This window comes from Arvicanthis niloticus, chromosome 5 (assembly GCF_011762505.2).
Source record: "Arvicanthis niloticus isolate mArvNil1 chromosome 5, mArvNil1.pat.X, whole genome shotgun sequence".
Lineage (NCBI taxonomy): Eukaryota > Metazoa > Chordata > Mammalia > Rodentia > Muridae > Arvicanthis > Arvicanthis niloticus.
The window spans coordinates 35856298-35882361 of NC_047662.1; the positions used below are offsets into that span (position 1 = coordinate 35856298).

A 26064-nucleotide genomic window follows, 5' to 3' on the forward strand; every position below is an offset into this window, starting at 1 on the left:
CGTAGCCTCTAAGTCATGCCCTCACTCCTCTCTAGGCCCAGAGGGTCAAGTGTTTGGCCCCAAACACTCAAGTGTTTCAGGGGGTTGGAAACCCCCATGGGTCATGATAAAAGTGGAAGCAACAGACCAGCAAGATGGCTCAGCGGGAGAGTACACTTACTGCTTAGACCTGGATTCGATTCCCAGAACCTATACAGTGTACAGAGAGAATCACCTGCTGGAACTTGGCCTCTGACCTACCCAATGCACACACAATGCAATTTTTAAAGAGAATTTTAAAAGACAGGAATGAGAAAAAAAAAAAAAAAAAAAAAAAAAAAAAAGGTGTGGACACAGCATCGGAGTGTGCAGGGGCCGTTCCTGGAGCCATGCCTTCTTCTCATAGTTTTGCCCTGTGATGAGAGTTGGGGAGCGAGAACTGTAAGAGCTAGGTGTCACCCAGAGGGGTTGCTGATAGCTGACAAATTCATTGCACAGCTGGTAACAGGCTGCTCTGTCTCAGGCCCCTGTGCATACAACTTCCATCCCCTCCGCCACAGCTGCCTTCCTTAGGACATAAGCCTGTGCTGTCCTGTTGCTGTTGACCCCTGACCACTGTGTGGGGAAGGACCAGGCAGATTGTCAGCCCTGTCCCTCTGCATTCCCAGGCCACTGCAGCTCCATGGTTTCTCCCACAGGACAGCAATGCTAAGACCCTCACAGTGTGCAAGCCCTGGGCTTCAGGTGACATGGATCATTCGTTTGTTAAAGTGTGGGGAGGCCAATATTGTCCTGAGCCTCCAGGTGAGGAGAAGCCCCTGTGGGTGACAGTCCCTGCTCAGAGACATGGATGTGACTAGCAATCCTAAGGGTGGGGTCAAGAGTAGGTCTCCCTGACTCCAAAACCCATATTCCGCCATTCCAGGCTTCTTGCCTAAGTTTCTTCCCCATTCCAGACCAGTCCTGGCCCTGGATCCTGCCTAGGACTGAGCGGCAGTATGAAATACAGGAATACAGCCTGGGGACTGTATGAAGGAAGAAAGCAGGAAGAGCGCTGTCTGTCGGGTGGGGGGTGGGGGGTGGGGGTAGGGGCACAGTTGCTTGAGTCCTGCTGACCTCTATCCCCCTTCGTGCCCTTTCCGGTTCCCTCTCATGTTCCAGACCAGGCAGAAACCGGAAGATGAGACCTCCTCTGCCCTGAGGACATGTGTTTCCTGACAAGGGTGCCACTGCCATATGTGTTTGTTCATTACGGCATTCAAAACCCCAGACTAAAGCAGCTCCAACATTTTATTCTTTTAAAAAATGTTTAATTGGGTAGTGGTGGTGTACGCTTTTAATCCCAGCACTTGGAAAGCAGAGGCAGGTGGATCTCTTTGAGTTCAAGGCCAACCTGGTCTAGAGAGTGAGTTCTAGGACAGCTGGGGGCTTCACAGAGAAACCCAGTCTTGAAAAACCAAATATGTTTTATGTGTATATGTGTATGCATGTATGTTTGTGCACCCTCTGATGCCTAATCCCCTCAGAGGTCAGAAGAGGTCATCAGATTCCTTAGAACTGGAGCTACAGACTGCTGCCAACTGCCATGTGGGTGCTGGGGAAAAACCTAATCATTCTTGGACAGTGATTTTTACCTGTACTATTAAAGGAAAATTTACCTACCTAAAGTGCTAAATATCCAAAGATAATAGGAATAAGATCTACAATAATAGCAAGCACTCAGTGAAAGGACTTGAAAAGGCCCGACGATAGTCAAATATCTTTCCCCTAGCCCTGTAAAGTGGGGACTGGACTCTTCCCACTACACAGATGAAGCACAGAGGAATTAAGTAATTTTTTCAAGGTATTCAAAAAGGTGAAAAGTGACTCATAAAAATGTAGAAACCTTTTGTGGATGTAGAGGTGTTTCCTAACTGCAGGGGTAGTTTTCCCAAGTAAAGGGACTTGCTTGCTTGCTTATTTATTTATTTATTTATTTTATTTATTTTGGTGAGAGGATAAAGTCTTTTGTTGTATAGTTCAGACTAGCCTGGTATTTAGGCTAGGCTCAAACTCATAGTGAATCTCCTGCCTCAGCCCCCCAGGTGCTAGGATTGCCGGGTTAGCCACCATACCTGGCTCAAGTTTATAAATGGGAAGAGAGAGTCGGTGCATCTGAAAGCATCTCTTTCTGGGTTTATTCTCCTTTGTTCTATATGAATGTGGATCACAACAGGTAGCCTTCCAGGTAGTACAAGATCAAAATGCCCCTACTTAAATTGCTATCCCACAAATCAATTAACCAATTACAAATCAGTTAATTCAGTTTCATTCCCACTTTAAAAAAAAAATCACAGAATGTTAGCCTTGGAAATGGCCAGCATATGTAGACTGTTACCACTAAGGCAAAGGCATCTGCTGCTTTACTGCCCAGCAAGCCCAGACAGTGGACAAGAATAGAAAGGAGGGAGCTAGAGAGATGGCTCAGTGGTTTAAGAGCACTGACTGCTCATCCAAAGGCCATAAGTTCAGTTCCCAGCAACCACATGGTGGCTCACAACCATCTGTAATGAGATCTGATGCCCTCTTCTGTCATACAGGTATATATGCAAATAAATATATACATACACAAATAAATTTACAAAAAAAAAAAAAAAAAAAAAAATAGAAAGGAGGAAGGCCCTGATAGAAGTGTAGGTTTGGAGAGAAAACGCTTGATAGGTGTTTTGTCTGCCCCTTTCCTCACAGAGCCACACCCCATCCTTCTTTGCTTGCAGCCAGGACTCTGCCTTCCCTCATCCTAAGAAAGACAAAGCAGAGTGACAGGGATAAAGAGCCCCTTGCACCCAGTGGAAGGGTCTGCAGCATGCCTGGTCTCTAGACTGCCAGACTGCCTATCTCCTCTGCCTGCAGCAATGGCTCCTACACAGGCATGTGGCCTCTGACTCCCACTGCCCTTGCTGGCATCCAGAGGAGAGTGAAGGCTATGGTGGAAGATGAAGGGAGGATACAAACAGTGGGAGCCCCTGAGAACTGGAGCTAACTGGAGAAGATGGGGTTGGATGTGAGTTTAGGGAGGCTAGGGGACGGTTGGCTTAGAGACCTGGAGCTGGATTCCAGTTCAGAGTGCCTCTTGTTTTGGTCTAGTTAAGGTTGCCTCCCCCAAAAGGGAGCCCCCAAAAGGAAGGGGATTCAAATCATAGCTACCATGGGCTCTGATTTGGAACCTAATGTGGCAAAATAAGAGTGAGCGTGGAGGTTGGCTTTGGAGGACAGCGGAGCCTGTGTTTTCTCCAGTGGGAAGCTACCTAGTCTGGCCATTGACACTCACAGTGCAGCCAGTGGCCAGTATCACCTAGGAGCGTCTTCTTAGAAATGCCACCTAGGCCCCACTCCAGAGCTGGTGAATCAATTCTGTGTCTTCACATGACCACCAACTGTCCGGAGTACACTTAGTTTGAGAGGCCTGTGTGAAAGGTTTTCTGGCAGGCCTGAGAAAGGGGCAGGAAGCCAGGGGGCACCCACAGGACAAGGGCCCCTGCCTAGCACCCCCTCCCAGTGCTGGAGCCACAGTGACACCTACTGGCCATGAACATCTAGGCCGCCTCCTCCAGGATGTGCGCTTTAGTGTCCATCCAACCTTTCCTAGCCTGAACCCCCGAACTAAAGCTGGCATTCCTGAGTTCTGGGTATCTACTCCCCAGTGAATTTGGAGTAGGTACAGAGTGGTCATGAGTTCAGGGTGAAACAGAGCTGCGTATATGCCGGGAACCTGGGGCCTTGGGATAAAGTCGGCAGGTGTCTTCTTAGGCACACAATGCTTAGGACACATCCCCAGCCCTGGCTAAGACTAAGCAGCACTGAACACATGTTCATTGGTCATTGTCACTCAGACCCAGGACCATATGGCCAGGGTTCAGTGTTAGGCTCCACCCAGCATCAACCGATGCCCTATGAGAAGCTGGGACTTAGATGAACATCTAAATGTCTGTCTCCTGTAGGGGGACCTTTAGAGGAGCCACTGTTTAAAACGCAGCTTGGCCAAGTGTCAGATATTTACGATCCAAGGTGGCGGCCAGTCGGCGCTCATTTTCATGACAGAATTCTAAGTCAAAGGTGACACTGGGGCCAAAGAGCTAAAAAGTATAAGGAAGGAAGGCAACCCACTTTTGAGGCAAGTCTCAGCTGACCTAACCCCAAGGGACTTGGTTCACCGGGGCTGTCAGGGAAAGGTCTTATTTCTGGAGGGCAGGGACCACCCCTGTCATTTCCAAATCCCTGCTACTGCTGGACCCCCTCCCTCTAGCCTGCTCTCCGCTGTGTAAAGAGGTTTGCCTGGGAACTAAATGAATGTGATTGCCCACAGTGCTTGCCATTAGTGGTGATTAGTTAAAACATCAGAGTCTAAACAGTCAATTGGTTCTAATAATTAATACTGTGGTTCAACTGTGATTGAGAAAGGGAGGGGAAAAGAGACAAGAACAGAGAAAGGAAACCCGGACTGACAGATGAGCCTCAGCTCAGCAGCCACCGTTTCTCGACCTGTGTTGGTACTCTGTGCTAGGGCGCGTCTGCCCCGAACTCTGCTCTCATAAATCACACCGTTCTCTTAGGCAATATCATTATTATTATCTCTGATCTGTAGCCAAGAAAAATGCGGTGTGGGCATATAAAAGCTACTTGATCCGCAGTAACAATTTGTTAAGTGAATAAATAAATATGTATAAAGTAGCCCAAGAACTGAAAGCCCAAGTTAGCCTGATTCCAAACTCAAGGTACACCCTTCTCTCAGCCACACCCCTCACGGTCTTCACACACAATAGTCTGTGTCCTTCCCACGTCGACACCCCTTCCCACAGCTCCCCCACACGGCTTCCTGTCCTTTCTCCGGCTCACCCTCAAAAGCCTGTCTCTCATACCAGTTCTTAGATCGTCTCTGGCCCATCATACCACCACTCAGAGTGTTTGGAAAATGAAGTAAATATTCCTGTCCAGCTCCTACACACATTCTGCCTCCCCCTGTCCTTCACCCCAAGAGTCAGGCCCCAAAGTCTGGGCTTGCTAACCGTTTATTGCCCCCACACCCAGATCTGGAAGGGTGGCGTGGACTTTCCTGCCTGGTTCTGGGAAAGGAGTTGCTGTCTTGGAGCAGGCTCCGCCGCTCCCCGCCCCCTCCCAGGTCAGGAGGAGCAGGAGGAGCAGCAACTAGCAGGATGGCTGTGTGTGCGTTGCTATTAATCACCCCTCCTGGTCCGCTAACGAGGCTAATGCGGTAACTGACAATAGCCCATCTTGGTTCCTGATTTAGGGGCTCGGGACGGAAGCTGGGCTCCTGGGAGTGAAGACGTGAATTCTCCACGACACTAAACCTTCAAATAAATCTCCTCCAGTCAGAGAAGCCCAGGGCACTAAATCCCACGCGCCGGTAATTGAAACCCTTAGAGCTTTCTTGGTAGGGAAATTGCTGAGCGAGATCGCAGCCCAGGGGTTCCGGGTGGAGTGGTGGGCTAGCGCACCGGGCCCGGAGAGGGTTCTGTGATGGGGGAGGCTCCCAGGAGCACATGGGATGTCTGTTCTGATATGTACATCCACCTGGCCATGTTTCCAGGCGTGAGCTTTACTACTTGGTTGTGTTCGCCAGTCCACTGGTTTTCCATCGGGTCTATGAACCCTTGATTTGGAGGCAAGTACAATTACAGAGAGCCTCCATTTCTTGAACCCTCTGGGACATTTCACTCTTATTGAATAAAGGTTCTTGTAAGAAAAAAAAAATTTTTTTTCAGCATGAAGAGGACAACCTCTTCACCAGGTCCCACCTCTCTTACCCTCATCCCTTTCTTTCCGAGGCCCCACCCACACGCCCTTTACATCCTCCCTTGTTGGTCATTAGATTATTCAATATTTACTAATACCTGCTCTCTACCAAACCCTAGACCAGGTCCTGAATATACCAGATCAATCAGACACCCTTCTGCCCTCACAGAGCTCAGGACGAGGAAGGGAAGCAGATAAACACATAACTGCAGTACTACATGTGTACAAAAATGAGGTGAGGGAATGAGAAAGAATGACTTAAGTCAGACGTGGTGGTGGTGCACATCTTTCATCTCAGCACTGGGGAGGCAGAGGCGGGCAGATCTGTCTACAGAGAGATGTTCCAGGACAGCCAGGTCTCCGTAGTGAGACCCTGGCTCAAAAGGAAAGAAAAAAAATGAGTCTGGGGAAGCCTTCCAGGAAGAGGATTTTTGTTGTTGTTGTTTTACAGGATAGGAGTTACAGGTTGTCCGTGGAGAGAGGGGTGTCAAGGGCGGGCGTTGTTGGCAGTAAGAATAGTGGAGAAGAGCTAACTCTTGTCCAGCCACACCACACAGTGTTGCTGGAGGGGTGTGAGGCTGCAGAGGGACTTAGAAGACAAGAAGTTCAGAACTTATGACATGGGAGGGGTCTTAAGTGGTTGGGTGATGGGATCGGAGATGTGTTTTAGGAAGCCCCTCCCCTCTACAGAGATAGCAATGGAACAGCGGGACTTAACAGCAGAGATAGACAATGATGGTGTCTGAACAGCATCCGCCGATAGAGGAGAAATGTTCTGCTGGATCCTTACAGGATGAGACAACCAAGAAGGCAATTTACTCGATACAGGAGCCTGAAGAATGAGTGAGCGTGGAGAGAGTGAAATCAGAGAAGGCTGTGGATGGTGGTGCACACTGAAACAGAGAAACCAGGAGGAAGGCAGAGCTAGAAAAAGATGCACCAACCTCAGGCATGCTGTGCCTTGAAGGAATGGTGAGACCTCGAAGTGGCGAAGACTCAGTGTTATATGTGGTTGAGGATCAGAGGTCGGAACTGAGGGAATGACACCAGAGGAAGGACTCAGCATTCATAGGGAGAGGCGTGAATGAGGACAAGAACTAAAGAACTAAAGAGTGTCAGGGCACTAGGATGGTTGATAGCAGACTCCATGCGCTGATTGCCTGCACTGACCGTCTAACACAGCTACTCATCATGTAAGCATGGGCAAGCTGCAGACCTTTCTATGCCCCTTACTACAGGGCAGGAACAAGTTGTGCAGTGTTGGGTGCAGAACACACATGTAATACTGTTGCTCCTCACCCTTCTTGCCTTTTCATCTCCAACTCAGCTAGCACATCTCAAGTGTGGCTGTCCCTCAGGGAAACCTACGTGGATTTCCCTAACCCATAGAAACGTCCACACTATTGGCTCCATAGAACTGTTTGCCTCTCTTTGGCACAATTGCTATATAAGGATTCTTGAGTATTTGATTGTATCTGTTCCCTCATTAGACTTCATGTTCCATTAGGACATAGATGTTGTACTGCAAGATCTGAGTATAGTATCTAATATATGCAAGACTCGCTGTGTATTTACTGAATTAACAGATAAATTACCTAGAGTACCCATTAGATTTGACAGATGGTGGTCATTGATGATGGAGAACAGTTTCCATAGAGTGGTGGGGATGAAAATTGATGCAGTGAGTTAAGAATGGATTAGGGGGCTTGAGGAGACAGCTCAATCCAGAAAGTCCATGAGGATCTGACTCCATCCTTAGGACCCACATGAAGAAAGTGGGATGTAAGCCAGGCAGTGGTGCTGCATGCCTTGAGCCCCAGCGTTTGGCAGGCAGAGACAGGTGAATCTCTGAGTTTAAGGCCAGCCTGGTCTACAGAGCAACTTCGGGGACCGCCAGGGCTACACAGAGAAATCCCGTATCAAAAAACCAACAAAGAAAGTGGAATGTGGTAGAGCATGTTTGTACTCCCAGTACTGAGAAGGCAGAGACAAGTGGGTCTCTAGGGCCTGGTGACCAGCCAACCTAGCCTAGCCTGTCTCTAGAAACAGGGTGAACTGGGTCAGGTGGTGCACATGGTTCACACCTTTTTTTTTCATCCTAGCATTCAGGAAATAGGCAGCTCTGAGTTCAAGGCCAGCCTAATCTATATGAGTTTCAGCCAGCCCAGGCAGGCTCCATAGTAAGTAAAACTCTCTCTCTCTCTCTCTCTCTCTCTCTCTCTCTCTCTCTCTCTCTCTCTCTCTCTCTTTCTCTCTCTCTCTCAGATTTATTTATTTTATTTTTATGTATGTGAGTACACTGTAGCTGTCTTCAGACATACCAAAAGAGGGCATCAGATCCTATGGTTGTGAGCCACCATGTGATTGCTGGGCATTGAACTTAGGACCTCTTGCAGAACAGCCAGTGCTCTTAACCACTGAGCCATCTCTCCAGCCTGAGACTCTGTCTTAAAACAAACAAAAGAACCCAAGGTAATTGGCCCCTGAGGAATGACACTTGAGGCTGATCTCTGACCTCCATATGCACACACACACACACACACACACACACACACACACACGCACAGAGGTGACTAGGAGATAGAGCACAAACAGCAAGCAAGCATCTGCAGTGAGACAGGTAGGTGAAGAAAAGACAGTCATTCCAGGACCGGACAGGTGGGTGGTTGATGTGACTATACTGTGGGAGTCACTGGGAATGTAAGTCATGCTTCTCCAGGGAAGCAAAGGATGGGGGGGGGAAGGGGGCTGACACAAAACTTAAGCCAGAGTGAGCCCCAAGGGGAGCAGATGAAATGGGAACCTGAAATGGCATGGAGAAGGAGGAGGTTCCGAGAGGGTTTAAAGGAGCTCACACCCAAGAACTGATTCCAGATTCTAGTGGGAAGCAAAGCCGCAGGAAGGGGAAGCAGAAGGAGATGGGGCTCAAAGTGGTAAAATATTATTGAATTGTCCCTGGGGAAGGGGAGACAGCTGACCAAGGATGTAAAAGGATTGTTTAGTAGTACTGAGAGTGGAAACAGAATTTTTATTGGCACATATCTGCGTGGTTCTGTGGTTTCCCCAGCTGCTCTTGGCCCTCCATATGTCTGAGAGCAAAAGGAGGGCGATCGGATGATGAAGGCAGAGAGTACAGAAGTAGAGTACGTTGGCCAGAGGGTACAGAGATGATGCATTGTGGGGTCGAGGCGGGCGCTCATGGTGCTGGGAGTTAGAGACAGCTAGAAAGAGAGTATGGTGGGCTCGAGGCCAGGAGAGGGCTGTGAGGTCGGGAGTCCTGTCACCAACCAAGTTGGGTTGATCCTTCAGAAGGAAGGGGAGAGATATGAGGCACTGAAGGTCAGGGCAATGGGGGACTAAGACACATGTTCAAGCCCTCAGTGAACGTGGAGAATGTCGGGTAAGGAGGGATGAGGAGTGGTGCTTGACCTCCAGTGGCCCACAGGGCGAAGCAGTGGACTGCAAGACACTGGCCCCACCTCCTGGCCCAAGGAACATGGAGGTAGAAGATGGAAAAACAAGAAAACAGCGATTCTAGGATTCTAGGAATAGCCAGTGTTTTAGAACCCCAAGAAGAGAAAGCAAAGGGAGTCTCCAGAATTGAGGGTGGAGAGGATTTCATTGGTGTGGTCCTCATGAGAAAGTGGTGGAGAACTCAGCCAGTGCTCCCCCTCCCTCGGCCCAGACCATCACTCCTGGGACTGCCGGTGCCTCCATCTTCCTGTCTTTCTCCTGCTCCATCTCCCCTCCATTCGAGCCTCCCCTCCCCCTCACAGACAAGATCTTCATCTCATCCATCCCTCCATCTCTTCCTCCTCACACCCTCCCTGGTGGTCCCCTCCCTGGACCCTTCCCCTGCCCTGCCCCACCCCAGCCGGCCTGAGTGAGCAGGAACCCCTGCACCTTCATTTCTCAGGTCACCGCTTGGCTAATGGGCTATTAATTTGCTCAATCGTCCCCTGTGAGGCAAACTCAATTTCTGCCAGCCAGTCGTCCCTCCCTGTCGACAGCGTGATTGATTGGAGGAACAGCTGTCACCGCCCGGCTGCCTGCTCCCTGCCTCTTTCCCTCCTGGTCCCACCACCCCTCCTCCTTGGGCCGCCGCCCTGCGCCCACAGAAGCGGTGCACCCCTGCCACCTGCCTAAGGATCTGTCGCCAGCAATGAAAAATGACAGAAATATTTAAGGACAAATAAGGTTTCCCAACGCAATTGAAAATGATTACAGGCAGCTACAGATGGGGCCAATCTGATACGCAGCAGCAAATCAAATCGAATTTCCTTATCGGCGTATTATTTTAGGCGTTATCTGGCACGTTGATGCAGTTATCAATTCAATTTCAGCCGCTGGGCTGCTGTTTACCGACTCGCCTTTGCTGGGAAAAGGTAAACATGCTCGGCCCAGCAAATTAATTTCTAGCTGAAGCCAGAGGCGGCAGAGGAAGGCTACCCGGGACCTAAGGCCTCCACCTTGGCCCTGGGCTCTAGCAGGCCAGGCTAGAGCTTGCCCAGGAACAGAAACCCCACTAGCTGCCTGCCTCCACTCTAAGCTGGATGCTGAGCTTCTAGGAGGCTGAGGTGACCGTTGTTGGCTCCTCTGCTGCTGCCAGGGAGAGGTGAAGGTCTCCCATTAATTCCCAGCTAAAAATGACAAATTCATCTTGGACGACAATTAAATGAAGTCAGTAATTGATGCTAATTGATCTCCAGATGCGAGGGCCCTCTTAGCCTCAGCCTCGTGCTCGCGTGGCTGCCTTGCTCCCTCCCCAGCCCCACCCCACACCCATCCCAGCCTTCTCTTTCTCTACCTCTGTCCCCTGAGCTGAGCCCTTGCTTTCTCCCTAGGGCTCTACCTCTTTTGATTGCACAGGTCTGTGTGAAGCAGCCAGCCTGGGCTGGGCCAACAGGCAGTGCCTGAGGCTAAGCATCTGGCCCGCTGTGGGTCCAGACACACAAGCACTTGCCATCATCCCTGGGCACTCCACCCATCTGCCTAGACTGCAGGTAACTCTGCCTCCCTCGACCATTCAGGGTTTATAGCCCACAGCTGTGGAGGCTCCCATTTTATTTTTATAAGCCCAGAGCCAGAGCCAACAGTGGGTAAAGCATACTTGAAGTTTTGTTTCTTGAAATAGTACAGTCTTAGCATTTGGGCTGTATGACAAGGAAGGCACTGGTCTACATGCTAGAAATAGTCAGGAATACCCAAGCTGCACTTGAATATGCGCTTCGGGGTGTGTCTGTGTGTGCGTGCAGGCCCCAGAGTGCCCGTGCCCACTCTTGTGGAAGCACTTGTCTGTCCAGACATCTGAGATGGTATGTCTGCATTGTTCATAGGTGGATGATTTCCTGAATCCTGCCTTTTCCTGAGGTTTGTAGAGCCTAATCCCAGGGACCACTTGGGAGGCTCCACCTGCCACAAGCATCAATGCTTCATCCGAACACAGGAACTATCTGGAAGTTATTAGCGGAAGGTCTGGGGGAGGTGAATTGTAATTCTCCAGAATAAAGGGGCTATGGTTATGATCCATGGTGAGGAGTCTGAAATAGCTGTGGCCCCTGAAGCACCTCCAACCCCCAACAGATTAGTTGATAGTTGATCCGTTTGGCTCTAGCAAAGGATCATGGACCCAGGGCTTCAGGTTCCATAGCCAGGACTCAGTGAATTTAATTGTGCCTTGGCCCTGAGCCTTTTGCTTCAGCTTGAACCTAAATCTAAGCCTAAACCTTTCCACAGGCTGCCCTCCACCTGGCAGCCCTGCAGATGTTTGGCCACCCAGGAGTCTAGCATGGCTCAGTACACGCACGCACGCACGCACGCACGCACGCACGCACACTCGCACTATTGCTAGACACAGTTACTAGCATCCATCACAATAGGAGTCAGGACACCAGCCAGGCTCCTGTGCCTGGAGCTCAAAGGAGACCACAGAGAATGGGTAGTGAATGCCAATCCAAGCATCTTCAGGCAGAAAAGAGGGAGGAGGGGGATAGCAAGGGTGTGTGAGCTTAAATTGTCATTCTTGTGTTTTGGACCCAGGTAAATAATAGCCTATGGAACCTGGTGCTATGCAGAGGGGTGTGTACATGCCTTGTGGAAAGAGGGGGGTCTAGATAAGGAAGAACATGAATAAAAGACTACCAGACTAGATGAGAATCAGAGAAAGCCCTTGTCTCCAGGGTAATGTCTGCATCTTTGGGGATTTGGCAAGGTCGGTAATCCTTTATTTGTTAATTCAGGAATACATATTGATTTCTCCTCTCACTATTACTTTTACTTGGTGCCCTGCCCTCCTTTAGATGCTGAGGCTGTAGCAGTGGCCATGCTAATTTTTTTGCCCTCAGGAAAGTCACATTCTGAAGATGGTAACAGAGAACAGGCAACAGCTCATGTGCTGGGAAAGTAGCAACACAAGAGGCTCTGAGAACACAGAGGAGGCACCTGATGTGGTCTGGGGGAGTGAGGGAAGCCCGCCTGGGAGAAAGGCTTCTAGGCTGAGACCTAAGGGATGAGTAAGAGATGGCTGGCTGGTAGAAACAAGCCTTGCTACATCTTCTTGATTGTTTGGCAAGCCTGAAGCAGAGACAAATAGGCTTATTTGGTTCCAAGTGACACTGGGACAGCTGAAAATGTCACTTCTGTCCTTTGAGTGCCAGCTGCTACTCCGGGGTCTGGGTAAGTGGGTGCACAGCTGTTTTCAGGGCACCCTTGGGCACCTGCAGATAAGTATGGGCCACAGCTAAATACACATCTCTCGCTGCCTGCCCTACCCCCACCTCCTCAACCAGGGATGCCTATTAATCCTGACAAATGATGACTTACGAACATGTAATGCAAACTGATTCATCATACATTCAAATCCGCCGCCCCGCCCCAGCGGGAGGCCCCAGCCAGACAAGTGTATTACACGGATAATGTATTTGACGTATTAATAAAACCAGCCGCATTGCTCTGGCTCAGGGACTGGGGAATGCCAATATACGATGACAGATCACATATTGATGAAATCCAGATGTTTGGAATCATAGTCTTGGGGCCTTGTTCATATTGACTGAAGGTAAAAAATGCTGTCTGTCAGCACATTAACTCTTCCTGTCCCGTGCTCAGCAGAGCCACCGATCAAAGGGCTTCTAGGAAGAAAAGAAGAAAGAAGGGGTAAGTGGGAGGAGCAGAGAGGACCACTGATTAGGTGGCTTGGGTCCATGATGGATGGATGAAACAAAGGGGAGATGCTGTGCTTGGGTAGGATGAGTGGCTGGGACACTTCCTGGCTCATGTCCCCACCTCTCAGCATACTGCGCTGCATGGACGGCATCTCTTGCTCAGGAAAACTTCTTATTTCCATTTTCCCCCTTTATCATTCCTTTGAAGACCTTGATGACTTAAATGCCCTTTACCCGTGAGAGTTGACTGAGGTTCTCTTCTAGACTCCTCTCAGTGTGTACTCTTTCAGATGAGCTCACTGTTCTTCATTCTTTCACATGATAGGTCTTTCTTGGTGGCTTACCCTAGGCTGGACCATAATCTAGGCACAGAGCCCACAGTGATGAGTTCTTACCTGGGCTCAGCGTCTCCTAGACCTGTCACTGAGCATTTCACAGTTCCTCCAAGTAAATACATCCCAAACTGAACTCCTTGCCCTCTCCGAGGCCTGATCCATAAACCAATAAGCAGGTATATGAGAATGGATGGGGAAGAGAAATTCCACAGGAGCCTGCCGGGCCAAGGCCAGCCACCTGCCGAAGGGTCACTGATCTCAGCCAGTCCCAGTGGGAAGACAAGCAAAGCTGGGCGCAGGTGAGGTCTCACTTGTACACGGTGCTGATTTCATTACATGCTCACAGGAGTCCTAGGCGCTGGAGACTGTTATCATTTCACACAAGGAGAAACTAAGCCGGAGTGATCAGGTGATTGGCCCAAGTTCAGCACAGCTAGGAAGAGGCACCTCTGTAGAATTCTACTTGTTACTCTGTTCTGTGTCTCGGTCGCTAGGAAATGGAAGCCCTTCTTGGGAGGATGGAATAGGGAGAGGAACAGCACAGCAGGACACACGTGTGCCTGACAGAGGAAAGGCAGGACACACGGGTGCCTGACAGAGGAAAGGCAGGACACACGTGTGCCTGACAGAGGAAAGGCAGGACACACGGGTGCCTGACAGAGAGGCTTAACAGCCCCAGTCTCAGGCTGGGGATGTAGTCCATTGAGTCTTGTCAAGCTTGCCCAAAGCCCAAGGTTTGATTCCCCAACATAGCATCTGTTGAGTTTGATGGAGTTTGCCTATGATCCCAGCAATTAGAAGTTCAAGGCCATCCTCAATTTGCAATAAGTTTGAAGCTAGCCTGGGCTACCAGATTTCTTGCCTCATTGTCATCTGTCATCAGAGTTACTCTCACCCTCATTTAATGTTTCCTGTCCTAGGCAGAAAACCTGCACCACTTCCTCCTCTTCCTCTTCCTCCTTCTCTTCCTCTTCCTCCTCCTCACAAGATCTCACACTACATCTTAGGCTGGCTTGGAACTCACTATTTAGGCCATGCCAATCCTCCTGCCTCAGATTCATAAATTACAGGTCAGACCAACTGCTCCCTGTCTAGACTGACCAGACTAGAGTGAGAGAAAGCCCTTGTCTCCAGGGTAGCGTCTGCATCTTTGGAAATTTGACAAGGTTGGTAAAGATGGGAATGGCTGCTTGGGCAAATAGAGAGAAGGGAACCCTTTGGCTATAGAACTGGGAAAAAGCAATTAGGCCAACCTGAGGGGTGACAAGGTTAAGGACTCAGTGCAGGCTGTGGGAGCAGTTTTCACCAGTCCTCCCAGTGGAGGAGGAGCAGCAAGTGCTGGCTGTCTCCAGTGGTCAGGAATTCCCAACAGAGGAGGGCAGCAGAGGGCTGATCTAGCCCCCACCCCATCACCCACCCCAATTACTTGGTGCATGACGGGCTGGAGGAATGGGCAGCAGAAGTGCTGCCCTGGCTTAACCTCTTATCTCAACCTAATCAACATCCTTCTTAGAGGCTTCCATTGAAGCCCCTCTGCTGTCTGGGAGTAAAGTTAGTCTAGCGCTGAACAAGGGACCACTCTGGCTGTCACACAACTAGGGAGCCTCCACGGTTGGACCGGATTGACTCAGGCCCTTTGGAGTCGCCCCGTGTGAGGCTCAGGGGCCCCCTTCCCTCTCTGCCCTCCTCCTACTTGGAAGACACTTATGGCAAGCCGAGATGTGGAGGTGGCAGCCCCTACTGTGGCAGGGGTGGTGGGGAGGGAAGCGGTAATGAATGTGGACGGGAGGCGGAATGAGCGATCCATCTTTGCATGGGAGGAGAGGGGGCAGCAGGCGTTCCCCCCACACACTCACATACTCAATCAGGCGCTGTCAGACCTCCGGCCGCCTGGCATTTTGGTGAAGAATCTCTCAGCTAAAAATTGTTGTCAGTCCCATTTCCTCGTTATCAGTGCAAGGGCTGAGGCAGCGCCCGGGGATTAGCAGAAGCGGGGAGCGCTCACGCCCGCCATCCACTGCCGATAACACCGGGCCTCCCGCCTCACCTCCCACATTCATCATCTTTAGCACTGACAGCTCAGCCCAGTCCCTGTCCCCACCCCTCTTGTTCACCGCGGCTCCCCACTGTGCTCAGCTTGGCTCTTGACCTCCCAGGAAGCTAGGCCTCCTCGAAGAAGGCTAGGATTCAAACAGGGCTGGAAACCTAAACCCCACCTGTGGCAAAAAGCCTTGCCTGGCTGTTGGCTGTTAGGAGGATCTGTCAAGGGCTGGACGAGGACTACTCAAGAAGCCAGTGTCCCTTGACAGGCTGTGTCTGTGTCAGATGAGCAAGCCATGAAGGCCTGTCCAGAGGTGCCTTACTCCACACCAGCCTGAAACAGACTCCCTGATTCTGGGAACCATGGAAAGGAAGAGCCAGAGGATGACTCCATCAGAGCCTAGGACAGGTTGGGGGTGGGTGGGTGAAGATGAAGGCCTCATTCCCACCCCAGCAAGACCATAGGCCCCTCCCCTTGGCCATCCCCAGTGGTTTTATGGCCCATTTTATGGCCACTGTAATGGCCCAGGTCAAAAGCTTCAGGGAGCTGTATTCTGGGAATTATGCAAACGAGGAGCAGGCCCAGGGCCAGAGTATGGATTTTGTCATTAAACCTGGGCAGGCCATGTCGTTAGTGCAGTAAAATCCACGTCATGACCACAGGTCTCAATATAAAATTATAGGGAACACAGCGGGGGAGGGGAAGCAGGAGAGGGCACATGACCGTGCTGACACCTGCCACTCTAACCCCTGAAAAATAAGGTGAGATTGAGGGCATAGGCTGCAAGTTGACCCCAGCTCATTCCTGTAGGGCTCTTCCCAAAGCTGGGAGAAATAAGGGGGGGTCAGATGTCCCCAGTAAGGAAATGAGGTTGATCTGAGAAAAGCACCTGTCAGGAAAGCAAGAGAATGAGCGTGTGTGTGTGTGTGTGTGTGTGTGTGTGTGTGTGTGTGTGTGTGTGTGAGAGAGAGAGAGAGAGAGAGAGAGAGAGAGAGAGAGAGAGAGAGAGAGAGGATGCTGACCTCTGACCACAGATGCAGAGCAGGATCTGGACTCTAGAAAACCCAAGAACTAAACTTGGTATTGCAGCCATAAAAGGGCTGAGCCCTGACGCTTCTGCCCCACTGTCCTGGATCCCTCTCTCACACTTCCCTCCTCTACACCCCAGATCCTACCCAGCTCTCTGTTTAAACTACCCTGTCTCCCTTCCTCTTCCTGCTTCCCTTTGCACCTCATGGTTGTTCCTGCAGCTCCTCCAGCCCTCTCAGAGCTTCTGAGAGCTCCAGCCCTAGGTCACCCATGTCGCCTAGAAATAAAGACTGTTTTACTTACCTCTAAGTTCCAGTTTTCCCTAGAATATTACTGAAATAGAATGATTGTTTTATAAATGTCTATTGAGTAAATAAATGAAGCCTTGAGACCAAAAGCCAAGGTCAAAGTCCCCATCCAATTCTGAGCCTCTACTGTTGAAGACAGTAGCCCTAGGGCCTCACCCACTCTGAGGCTGCCTGAGAGGCAGAACTGAGACCAGAGCCCTCCTAAAGCAGGGCCATCCATGTCTGCTCTTTACTTAGCACTGCCTTCCAGCTGTCACATAAACACTCGAGGCACAGATGCCAAGGCAGGTGGCACACAGTGGGACCACACACAGTAGGACTACTTCCCTTCCTTAAAGATCTAGCCACACAGGCTGGAGCCTCTCCTGTCCAATCAAGGAACACTCGGAAACCTTCACAGCTGATACCCAGCTCTACGTGGCTTTGGTTAAGGTTTCTCTTCTCCCACTCCCCAGAACACACACACACACTGAATTACTCTGTCCTCAGAGCCTGCAGATGACTAAATCAAGGCATCCAGGAAGCTATAATCCTCCCCAGTCTGTGTCAAGGGGAGGTAGCCTCTCATGCTCAGGCTAACCTGGGAATTCCCTCAGGCATAGGGTTGCCAGATTTAGCAAATAAAACCATAAGACACCCAGGTAAGTCAATGATCTTCAGTATCAATATATCTATTTTAATATTTTGGACATAATTATACTTTTTTTTCAAGAACTCATTGTGTATATAAAATAAAATTTCACTGGGGAGTCTACATTTAATCTGGTAACCCTACTCACCTATCTCCCTTAGTCATCACTGACTTGGTCTTTATGTCTGAAAGCTGATTGGGACATCTCTGGGCACCAGAGGTGGTTCTGTCTCTAGTATTGCACATTTAAAAAAAAGTTTTCCTACAGTCATGGTCTCCATTACCAGTCAGAGCTAGGAATATTTCTGAATGGGTAATTTTCAACATCATTCCTGTAAGCACACTGGGGAGTGCTGGATATGAGAAAAGAGGGGACTCGTGAGTCAAATGGAAGATGAACAAGGCAATCGTGTCCTGGTCACTATTTAGTGCCAGACTGGAAACAGAATTCCAGCTTCCCCCAGCCCTCCATGAACAAATGTATTGGAGAAATGCTGGTCGGTTGTTTCTTTTCTCTTTTCTTCTTTTCTTTCTTTCTTTTCTCTTTTGAGATAGGGTTTCACCCTGTAGCCCAGGCTGGCCTGGAACTCACTCACTATGTAGTTCAGGTTGGCCTTAGCCTCTCAGCAGTCCTCCTGCCTTAACCTCTTCAGTACTGGGATTACAGGCATGGCCTATCACTCTCATTTTAAAGGCATTTTATAAAGAGAAAACTCAGAATCAGAATCTGTGAGCTTGACAAGAGACCTGTGAGGTTGCCCAGCAGAAGTGGTGAGACCTACTAGGACTGGAGAGGCAGCTCGGCAGGGGAAAGTTCAGTTCCACACATAGGAAAACACACAACCATCTGTTGGATCCCCTGTTCCAGTCCCAGGGGATCTGATGCCAGTAGGCCCCCAAGGGAACTGCACACACAGAGTGCAAACATACATCCAGGCCAATACTGATACACACACACACACACACACACACACACACACACACACACAAATCAAAAAACCTCAAAAAAGATTTTTTAAGTAGTGAGATCTCAGTAGGAAGAATGTGAATTTTAAGAGTATAGAGGAAGTCAGGGAGAAGCCTCAGCAGGTAAAAGTTCTTGCTTCGTAAGCCTGATGGCCTGAGATCAGTCCCTGGAACTCATATAAAAACCCAAATGCAGTAGGTCACACCTGTAACCCCCACATTCCTAGAGCAAGATAGAAGGGAAAGACAAGAGAATTACCTGGAATCCTGAGACCCAGATAGCCTGGAATATGCAGCTCAGCAGTAAAAACAAGAAAAGTTGCACTTGGGGCTTGAGAGACGGCTCAGAAGCTAAGGACATTTGTTGACTGGCAGTGAACACAGGTTCGATTTCCAGCACTCACACAGAAGCTTACCAACAATCTCTAACTCCAGTTCCAAAGGGATGCAATGTTCTTCCTATATTCTGTGAGCACTAGGCATGCATGTGGTGCACATACACACATGTGAAAACACTCATACATATAAAAAATTTAATAAAATATAATAAAGAAAAGATAAAAAGAAGAAAGATCTCACCTCAAAGAATGGAATTTCTTTTTTTTTTTTTTTTTTTTTTTGGTTTTTTGGTTTTTTGTTTGTTTGTTTGTTTTTGTTTTTCGAGATAGGGTTTCTCTGTCTAGTCCTGGCTGTCCTGGAACTCACTCTGTAGACCAGGCTGGCCTTGAACTCAGAAATCCACCTGTCTCTGCCTCCCGAGTGATGGGATTAAAGGCATGCACCACTACTGCCCGGCAAGAATGGAATTTCTAAAGTTGTCCTCTAAGCTTCCACTTGTGCACTTGGGTACACACATGTCCACACTCACACAGTCATACATAAATACACACATATGTAAGTGCTTTTTATTATGTTTGTTTTATTTTGAGAGACGGATTCTCTGTGTAGCCCTAGCTGACTTGAAACTCACTTTGTAGACCAGACTGGTCTTGACCTCAGAGACTCGACTGCCTCTGCCTCCCAAGTGTGTACCACCACACCCGGCTCATAAATATTTAAAAAAAAAAATAGCTATAGAAGTAGCAGAATGGACAGGACTTGATAGTTACATGGATGTTGGAAGGGAAGTTGAGCGAGCAAGGGTGCACACAGTAAGGCTAAGGCCACTGGAATGGGTGAGTAGGTGAATGAAGCCATCCTACCAGAAATGGGCACAGCTGGAGAAGAACAGGTTTGTAAAGAGTGATAAGATAGAAGATTTCAATTCTGAGTTGTTGGGTTTTAAATTCTTAGAAGATGTTCAGGTATTGGTGTCCATTAGACTGGTCAGTAGGGGCTCAGATGCCAAAAGTAGGGTATGCCAAAGAGAGGTCCAGAAAATAGGAGGTGGGATTTATAGCCATGGGATGAACAAGCTCACCCGACACAGGAGGAAGAGAGCAGACGCTGAAGACAGAGCTTGGATTCCATGCTGGGACCCTCATTGCCTTGCATTGGTACTGGGTCAGAAAGAAAACAAACAAACAAACAAACAAACAAAAACCCCGAGGGAATGTTTGTTGAATAACGTAGGAATAAACTCTCCTTTCCCGTCTCTTCTTTCTCCAAATCTGGAAACTTATGAGAGCAATGAGAGAGAGAGAGAGAGAGAGAGAGAGAGAGAGAGAGAGAGAGAGAGAGAGAAGGGACACTCAGCATTCTGGGTGAGGGAACGATTCAACATGTGTGAGATGGGACGATTGAGGCTTGACTGCACAGAGCATTGATTGTGTCCCAATAGATTTCCTAGAGGGGCAGCCAGCTGAGAAGGCATCCTTTATGGCTGTGGCCTCTGCAGCTGCCAATGAATACCTCACCCCTCTTCCAGGTCCAGAATCCCTAGAAGGCAGCAGTAGGCTTGGGCTGAAGGCCTGAGATACAGGAATTCCTTCTACAGCCCCGCTCACAGTGTCTGTTCTCCTTCCCCAGGTAAGAAGAAAGCAGTAGCGTTGTTTGACAGCCAAGCCCCGATCTGCCCCATCTGCCAAGTTCTTCTGAGGCCCAGCGAGTTGCAGGAACATATGGAGCAGGAGCTGGAGCAGCTGGCCCAACTGCCTACCAGGTAAGCAAGCCACCTACAGGGGAGTCTGCCTGCTGGGGGATTCCACTGGGTCTGCTAGCGACGAGGTCTTGTGGGAGACTCTTGGGAGAAACCAGTTCCCTGTTGCAGTTCTGTGTTTTCAGTGATGTTTCTCACTTTTATTTGGGGGACTTTGGGAGTGGAGGAAAGTGAATCCTCAGGCTCCAGCCTCAGAATAAGAGAAACTGAATAGGAGGGAGCCAGCCAATACCACAAGCCCAGAACCTTGACCTTGGGGCTGGATAAAAGCGGGTACAGGACCTGGCAAGTCTACCAGAGGTCCAGCCCAGCCCTGCTATTTAGGGGGAGAGAGCAGCACCTTCTTTACAAACCTCAAAGACTGAGAAGTAACCGTCTTGGGAATGCTCTCAAGTGTGTTACTACCCTAGCTCATCCCAGCCATCCTCTGTCCTAGCCTAAGGACAGGGCAGAACCCTCTCTAGATCCTTGGGGAGGAGCCAGATTATCCAGAAGGCAGAGGAGAGAAATAACTAATTACCTCTAATCTGAGCAGTGTGAAGCAGCTGTTCCACTTTGTTCCCACAATCTTTGGGGTCAGGAATTCCGGCAGGGCGCAGAGGGGTCTGCCATGCCTGTTCTGGATATTGGATGCTTAACTGGGAGCTGGGACCATCTAGAGGTTTTTCACTCCCATGTCTGCCGATAGCTGCTAGGTTGTCAGCTAGAACTGCAGATGGGGTGGAGTCTAAAGCACTTGCATGTGTGTTTCTCTGCATGGCCTTGGCCTCCTCGTCACTTGATAGCCTTGGAGTACTTAGATTTCTTACATGGTAGCTTAAGTCTCCAAAACAAAATGTTCTAGCCAACAAGATGGGACACTGAGGGGGAGCTAAAGATCAAACTCAGAGCCTCTGTACCACTGAGCTCCATCCTGGCCTCACCCTTTCAAACTGAGCCTTAGAAGTTACTTAATGTCACTTGTAGTACCACTGCTCAAGGCATTGTGAACCCACTCGGATTCAAGGTGAGAGGACATGCATCCTTTGGATGGGAGGAGTGGCTAGATCACATTCTAAAAGAGCACGTGGGATAGAGACAGGGCATCAACCATCCTTAGACACACCACGAGCCCCACAGTTCCATTCCTACCTAGTGCTCATTTCAAGTCATCAGACCTGACCCGATGCCAGGCACAATGGTCCCAAAATGTCCTCTGTCCTGGTGTAAGAAAGGATTGAGGGAGGGTGAGGATAGAGGCTGCCACGTTGGAGCTGCTGGAGCTGTGTGAGGCGCCAAACCCAAGAGAGCAAAGGAGGCTTCCTGAGGGCGGGATTTGGAAGAATGCACTAGTCACCTATTGGTAAATCACCCCAAAACTTCATGGCTTAAGACATTTATTAGGACCAGTGAGAAGGCTCAGCAGGTAAAGGCTTTTGCCACACAAGCTGCAGAACCTGAGTTCCACCCCTCGTACCCAGAGAAAGGTGGAAGGAGGAGCTTCCCTCTGACCTACACACATACACACACAGTGAAAAGAAACTGTCTATTTCTATGAGTCACCAGTTCCAGAACATCATAGCTATGTTATCTTGGGTAGCTGTGGCTACTAGCTCTGCTTCTTTCCTGAGGCTAGAGAGAAAAATATCACCAAAGGCTACAGTCATGACTGGACTGCAGGATGTTTCCAATATTGCTTACTTCCATGAGCCTGTAAGCAGGAAACCTCAGTTTCTCAGCATTTCTCCAAAGGCAGCTTTGATTTCCCTCCAATAAGTCCATTGGCTGCCCACAAGCATAGAATCCAAAATAGAGACCCAGGGAGGTCACAGTGCCTTCTAACGCCTGCACATAAGCTCTACCACTCTAAACTGTTCTAGCCCAGGTCAATCCATGCTCAGTGTGACAGTGCATGCCCGTAACTCCAGAGACAGAGGCAGGAATGCCTGGAATTGGAGGTCGGCCTGAACTGAGTAGTGAGCTACATAGTGAGGTCATATCCTTAGATAGGAAGAAAGGAAGGCAGAGAGGGAAAGAGGCAGGAAGAACTAGAGAGAGGGGGGGACAGAGGAGGAAGGAAGCAAGTGAGAAAATCACCAAGCATAGTTCACACGCCTATATTTTTGGTTGTGAGCCTAGCCTTCATTGGCTGACCCATCAATCCAGTCCAGCCCAGCCCATTCCCAAGGAAGGAGAATTATGCTCTAAAAGCGCTCATTCTTAAAGACAAAAGTATCAGAAGAACCCATGGGCACACTTTAAAAGCCCCACAGAAGCTATAGTATGGTAATAATAACGAACCTCGTGGAAATCCACTGACAAGAGCTTTATTTATTCACATAGCTATGTGATAGTCATGCATTGCTTAATGATGGGTATACGTTCTGAGAAATGCATCCTTAGACATTTTTTTGGTCATGTGAGCATCATAGAGTGTACTTAAACTACACTGTCACTAGGCAATGTAACCTCACGGGACAACTTTCAGATATGTAGCCAACCTGTTGCTAATTGTGGTGTGTGACTATAGATATAACTCCCATTTTACAGATGAGGAAACCGGGGCACAGACACGTTACGTGACTTCTCTAAGGTTGCCTACTTAGCAATAAACATAAGATTTGTCTCGAGCAGTCCTGACACCAGTGCACTGCTCTGTCCTCCCCTCCCCCATCACTCACACACCGGGGATTGACCTGTCAGGGGCAGAAAGTGAAAGAAACATCCTGCAGGCTGTCCTAGGATTTCTGGGTAATTTGCTTCCAATGAAGAGGACCTCAACCAAGAACAGAAAACGCAGGGACCCGCAGAGTGCATCTGGGCAGAGTGCCTGCCCCGCTGAAAAACCGCTCTTTTTGCCTCCTGGGCAAGGACCCCGCCCCAGCCCGCACCGCCCAAGCCATCTCCCTCTCCTCTTCCGTTCTACCCCTGCTCGTGACCCTGCATAAATCCCTCATCATCCACGTTTCTCAGAGCACCCACACCTCACGGCTGTCGGCTCACGTCCGGGCCTATTCCTGCACCCCCTGATGGCCACGCCGCCCTCAGCACGTGCACGCCCTGCGCCCCTGGCACGCCCTCCTCCCCACCGGGTGTCTGACAGCCGAACAGCGGGATCTGCACAGCAAGTGAAATTCCCGTCGGATCGATAAAGCCGAAGCGCTGGCGGCGACGGGTCGATGGTTTTATCTGTCTCGGCCCCGCCGCGCCCGGCGCGCTGACAGTCGGACCGGCCGGCAAAGGCGTTCAAGGGCAGCCGCACCCGCCGTCCCCTCCTCACGCGTACCCCCTCCCCGCGGCCGTTGCGTCCACCGGACTGCAGGCTGGACCAGCCCCGCCGCCGCCCCTGTGATTTATCTGGATTTTTAATTGGAAAAAATTTGCGAATTAATTGATTTCAGGAACTTGCCAATTAACATTGTAATTGGGTGCGTGATAAATTCCCAAGGAGCGTGTCAGCTCCCTCCGGGCTGACGGGCAGCGTGAGCGAGGGTCCCCAGCCTGGTTGCCCTTGCCCCGCCCTGTGCTGGCTCTGGGACGAGCCCAAAGGATGGGCAAAGGAGGTTGGGGAGAGACAGAAGCACTAGAGCTCCTGAGATTCACCCCACCCACCTTCCTTCTCCCCGTCATCAGCATCCTGAATAGATGGACGGGCCCACCGCTGAGGAAATTGAGTCCCACAGGAGGCAGGAGCCCAGAAGTGAGCCTCCCGAATTCATGATCTGTGGCCAAGTCCTCCTCCCCAGCTCTCCAGGCCTCTGGCTTCTTCCAGGCCGAATTCCTGTCTTGTCTTGGCTCCTGTCCCTTTGTTTCCAGTGTTGGCTCCTCCCCTCTTCTCTCAACCTGTCCCCCCACCCTCTAATACCCTGCCCTTTCCTTCTTTGCCCTCTCTTGTCCCTTCCTCAGCCTAGCCCACCCTGAGCCTGTGGGTACTGCTGCCAGGCTAGCCTCCCAGGTGTAGAAAGTTCCACATCTGGAACTTTCTAGATGGAGCTTTTTTCCTTTTGCCTCCAACTGCCCAACAACCTACAGCAGGTTCTATGTATGCTATTTCTACACACCTGTGGGCTCACAAAAGAAGCAAGGACCTTACAGCCCCTAAGTAAAGGAGGCTGGTTTTCACAAACACAGGCTTGAAATACATGTATGCAATGCACAAACTCTCCATTCCCACACAGCTCGGTGCGCGCGCGCACACACACACACACACACACACACACACACACACACACTAAAAGAACCTACCTTCCCAGAGATCAACATTCCCAGGTACCATGAGCAACCAAGTCCCCACAGAAAAAGCAGTCAAAGTTCTCGCCAGCTCAACTCGACCCTTTCCCAAGTTACTCCCACACCTCTCCTTCACCTCACCTGATTCTGTCTTTCCCCACCTAGAACCTTAACAAGGGCTCCCTTAGACCTAAAGACTTAGCTACTTAGAACAAAGGGCAACACTGGGTCAAACATAGTCAGAAGGGCCTTCCTCCCATGCAAGAGTATACATCACATGTTAGTGAGACATTTTACCACGGTGAAAAGTAGGCTGCGGGCAGAAATGGAGGCAAATCAAGGGTCCAGGGGACCATTAATGAGGCTGCCCTAGGACAGAGGTTGAAAGTGGGGGATGCAGAAGAATGGATTAAGAGGCTGGAGAAGCCCAGGGACTTACCTAGGGTACTTACTAGGAGACAGCATTCTGATTTGGATGATTGGGAGTGTGTTAGAGGTAATGGCCAGTCAGAGAGAGGAAGCAACAGGTAGGGCTTTGGGTGAGTTGAGGCTGAGACACCTCTGGGATGGCTTCAGTCTAGGGGCTAGCTCTCTCTCTCTCTCTCTCTCTCTCTCTCTCTCTCTCTCTCTGTAGGTGTGTGTGGGGGGAAGAGAGAGAGAGAGAGAGAGAGAGAGAGAGAGAGAGAGAGAATATGAGACAATGACATAAGTTGGGGCTCAAGGAAGCAGGGCTCTGAGACCTCTCTGTGGCCCCTAGACAAGAGTTTCCACCCATTAGGAAGAAACAGCCTTGGGCATGGAACATTCACGAGCTTAGCAGGTGAGAGCTGAGCTCAGAGATCTCCTGTATGAAAGCCGGCCTCTGGGCTGGGAAACAGCCTCCTCTGGGAAGAGCTTTAAAAGGGCTAGAAAAAAATCTAAAGGGAGACTGGGTAGCTCCTAAGGAGAGGCGGGGTGTAGAGATGGCAGTGCCCCCACCCCTACTTAAGCCTTATTTAAGGCCGGCCTCGGTGTTTGGTTGGGTAATGAACTAGATAAACAATTCCCCAAATAGATTAAAACGAAGTGTAACTTACAAAGGCGGCTGGTGATGATGGTTTATTCCCGGGCAGTGCACCATTTCTTTATTTCCAAGGATAATTCAGTGTAAATCACCTTAATTAAAAGTGTCAGCCCAGCCCATGAATATTGTACTTAGGAACGCGTTTCCTGGGTCCCAGTTATAATTTAAAACCCATGGATCACTAGGCAGGGAGTGACTGAGCAGGGAAGGAAATTGTTGGGGGCGGGCTGTGGAAACAGGGAGGGATGGGAAGGCAGAGCTGATGGGCTGGGCGGTAGCTGGGCTGCCTACAGCTCAGGACCTAGACCTCGATCCTCCAAGGCAAGCCACGGAGCTCTCTCGCTCCGGAAAACCAAGAAAACTTGGTGTTAAAGGGGTTGATAGAAGAAAGGGAAGGAGAGGGTATTGCTCAGAGCCAGGGCAGGAAGCTGAGGCTGAGCTGGGCCCGT

The 26064-nt window shown here is 49.9% G+C and overlaps 1 protein-coding gene across 2 annotated transcripts in view; it reads left to right on the plus strand.

Annotated features, from left to right (window-relative positions):
• Window positions 1–26064, plus strand: part of Rnf220 (ring finger protein 220) — a 224601-nt gene that overhangs the window by 167156 nt on the left and 31381 nt on the right. For both annotated transcript variants that reach the window (XM_034502295.2, XM_034502294.2), the window contains exon 3: window positions 20214–20346. In XM_034502295.2, the coding sequence (XP_034358186.1) occupies window positions 20214–20346 (133 nt within the window). The remainder of the gene's footprint in view (window positions 1–20213; window positions 20347–26064) is intronic.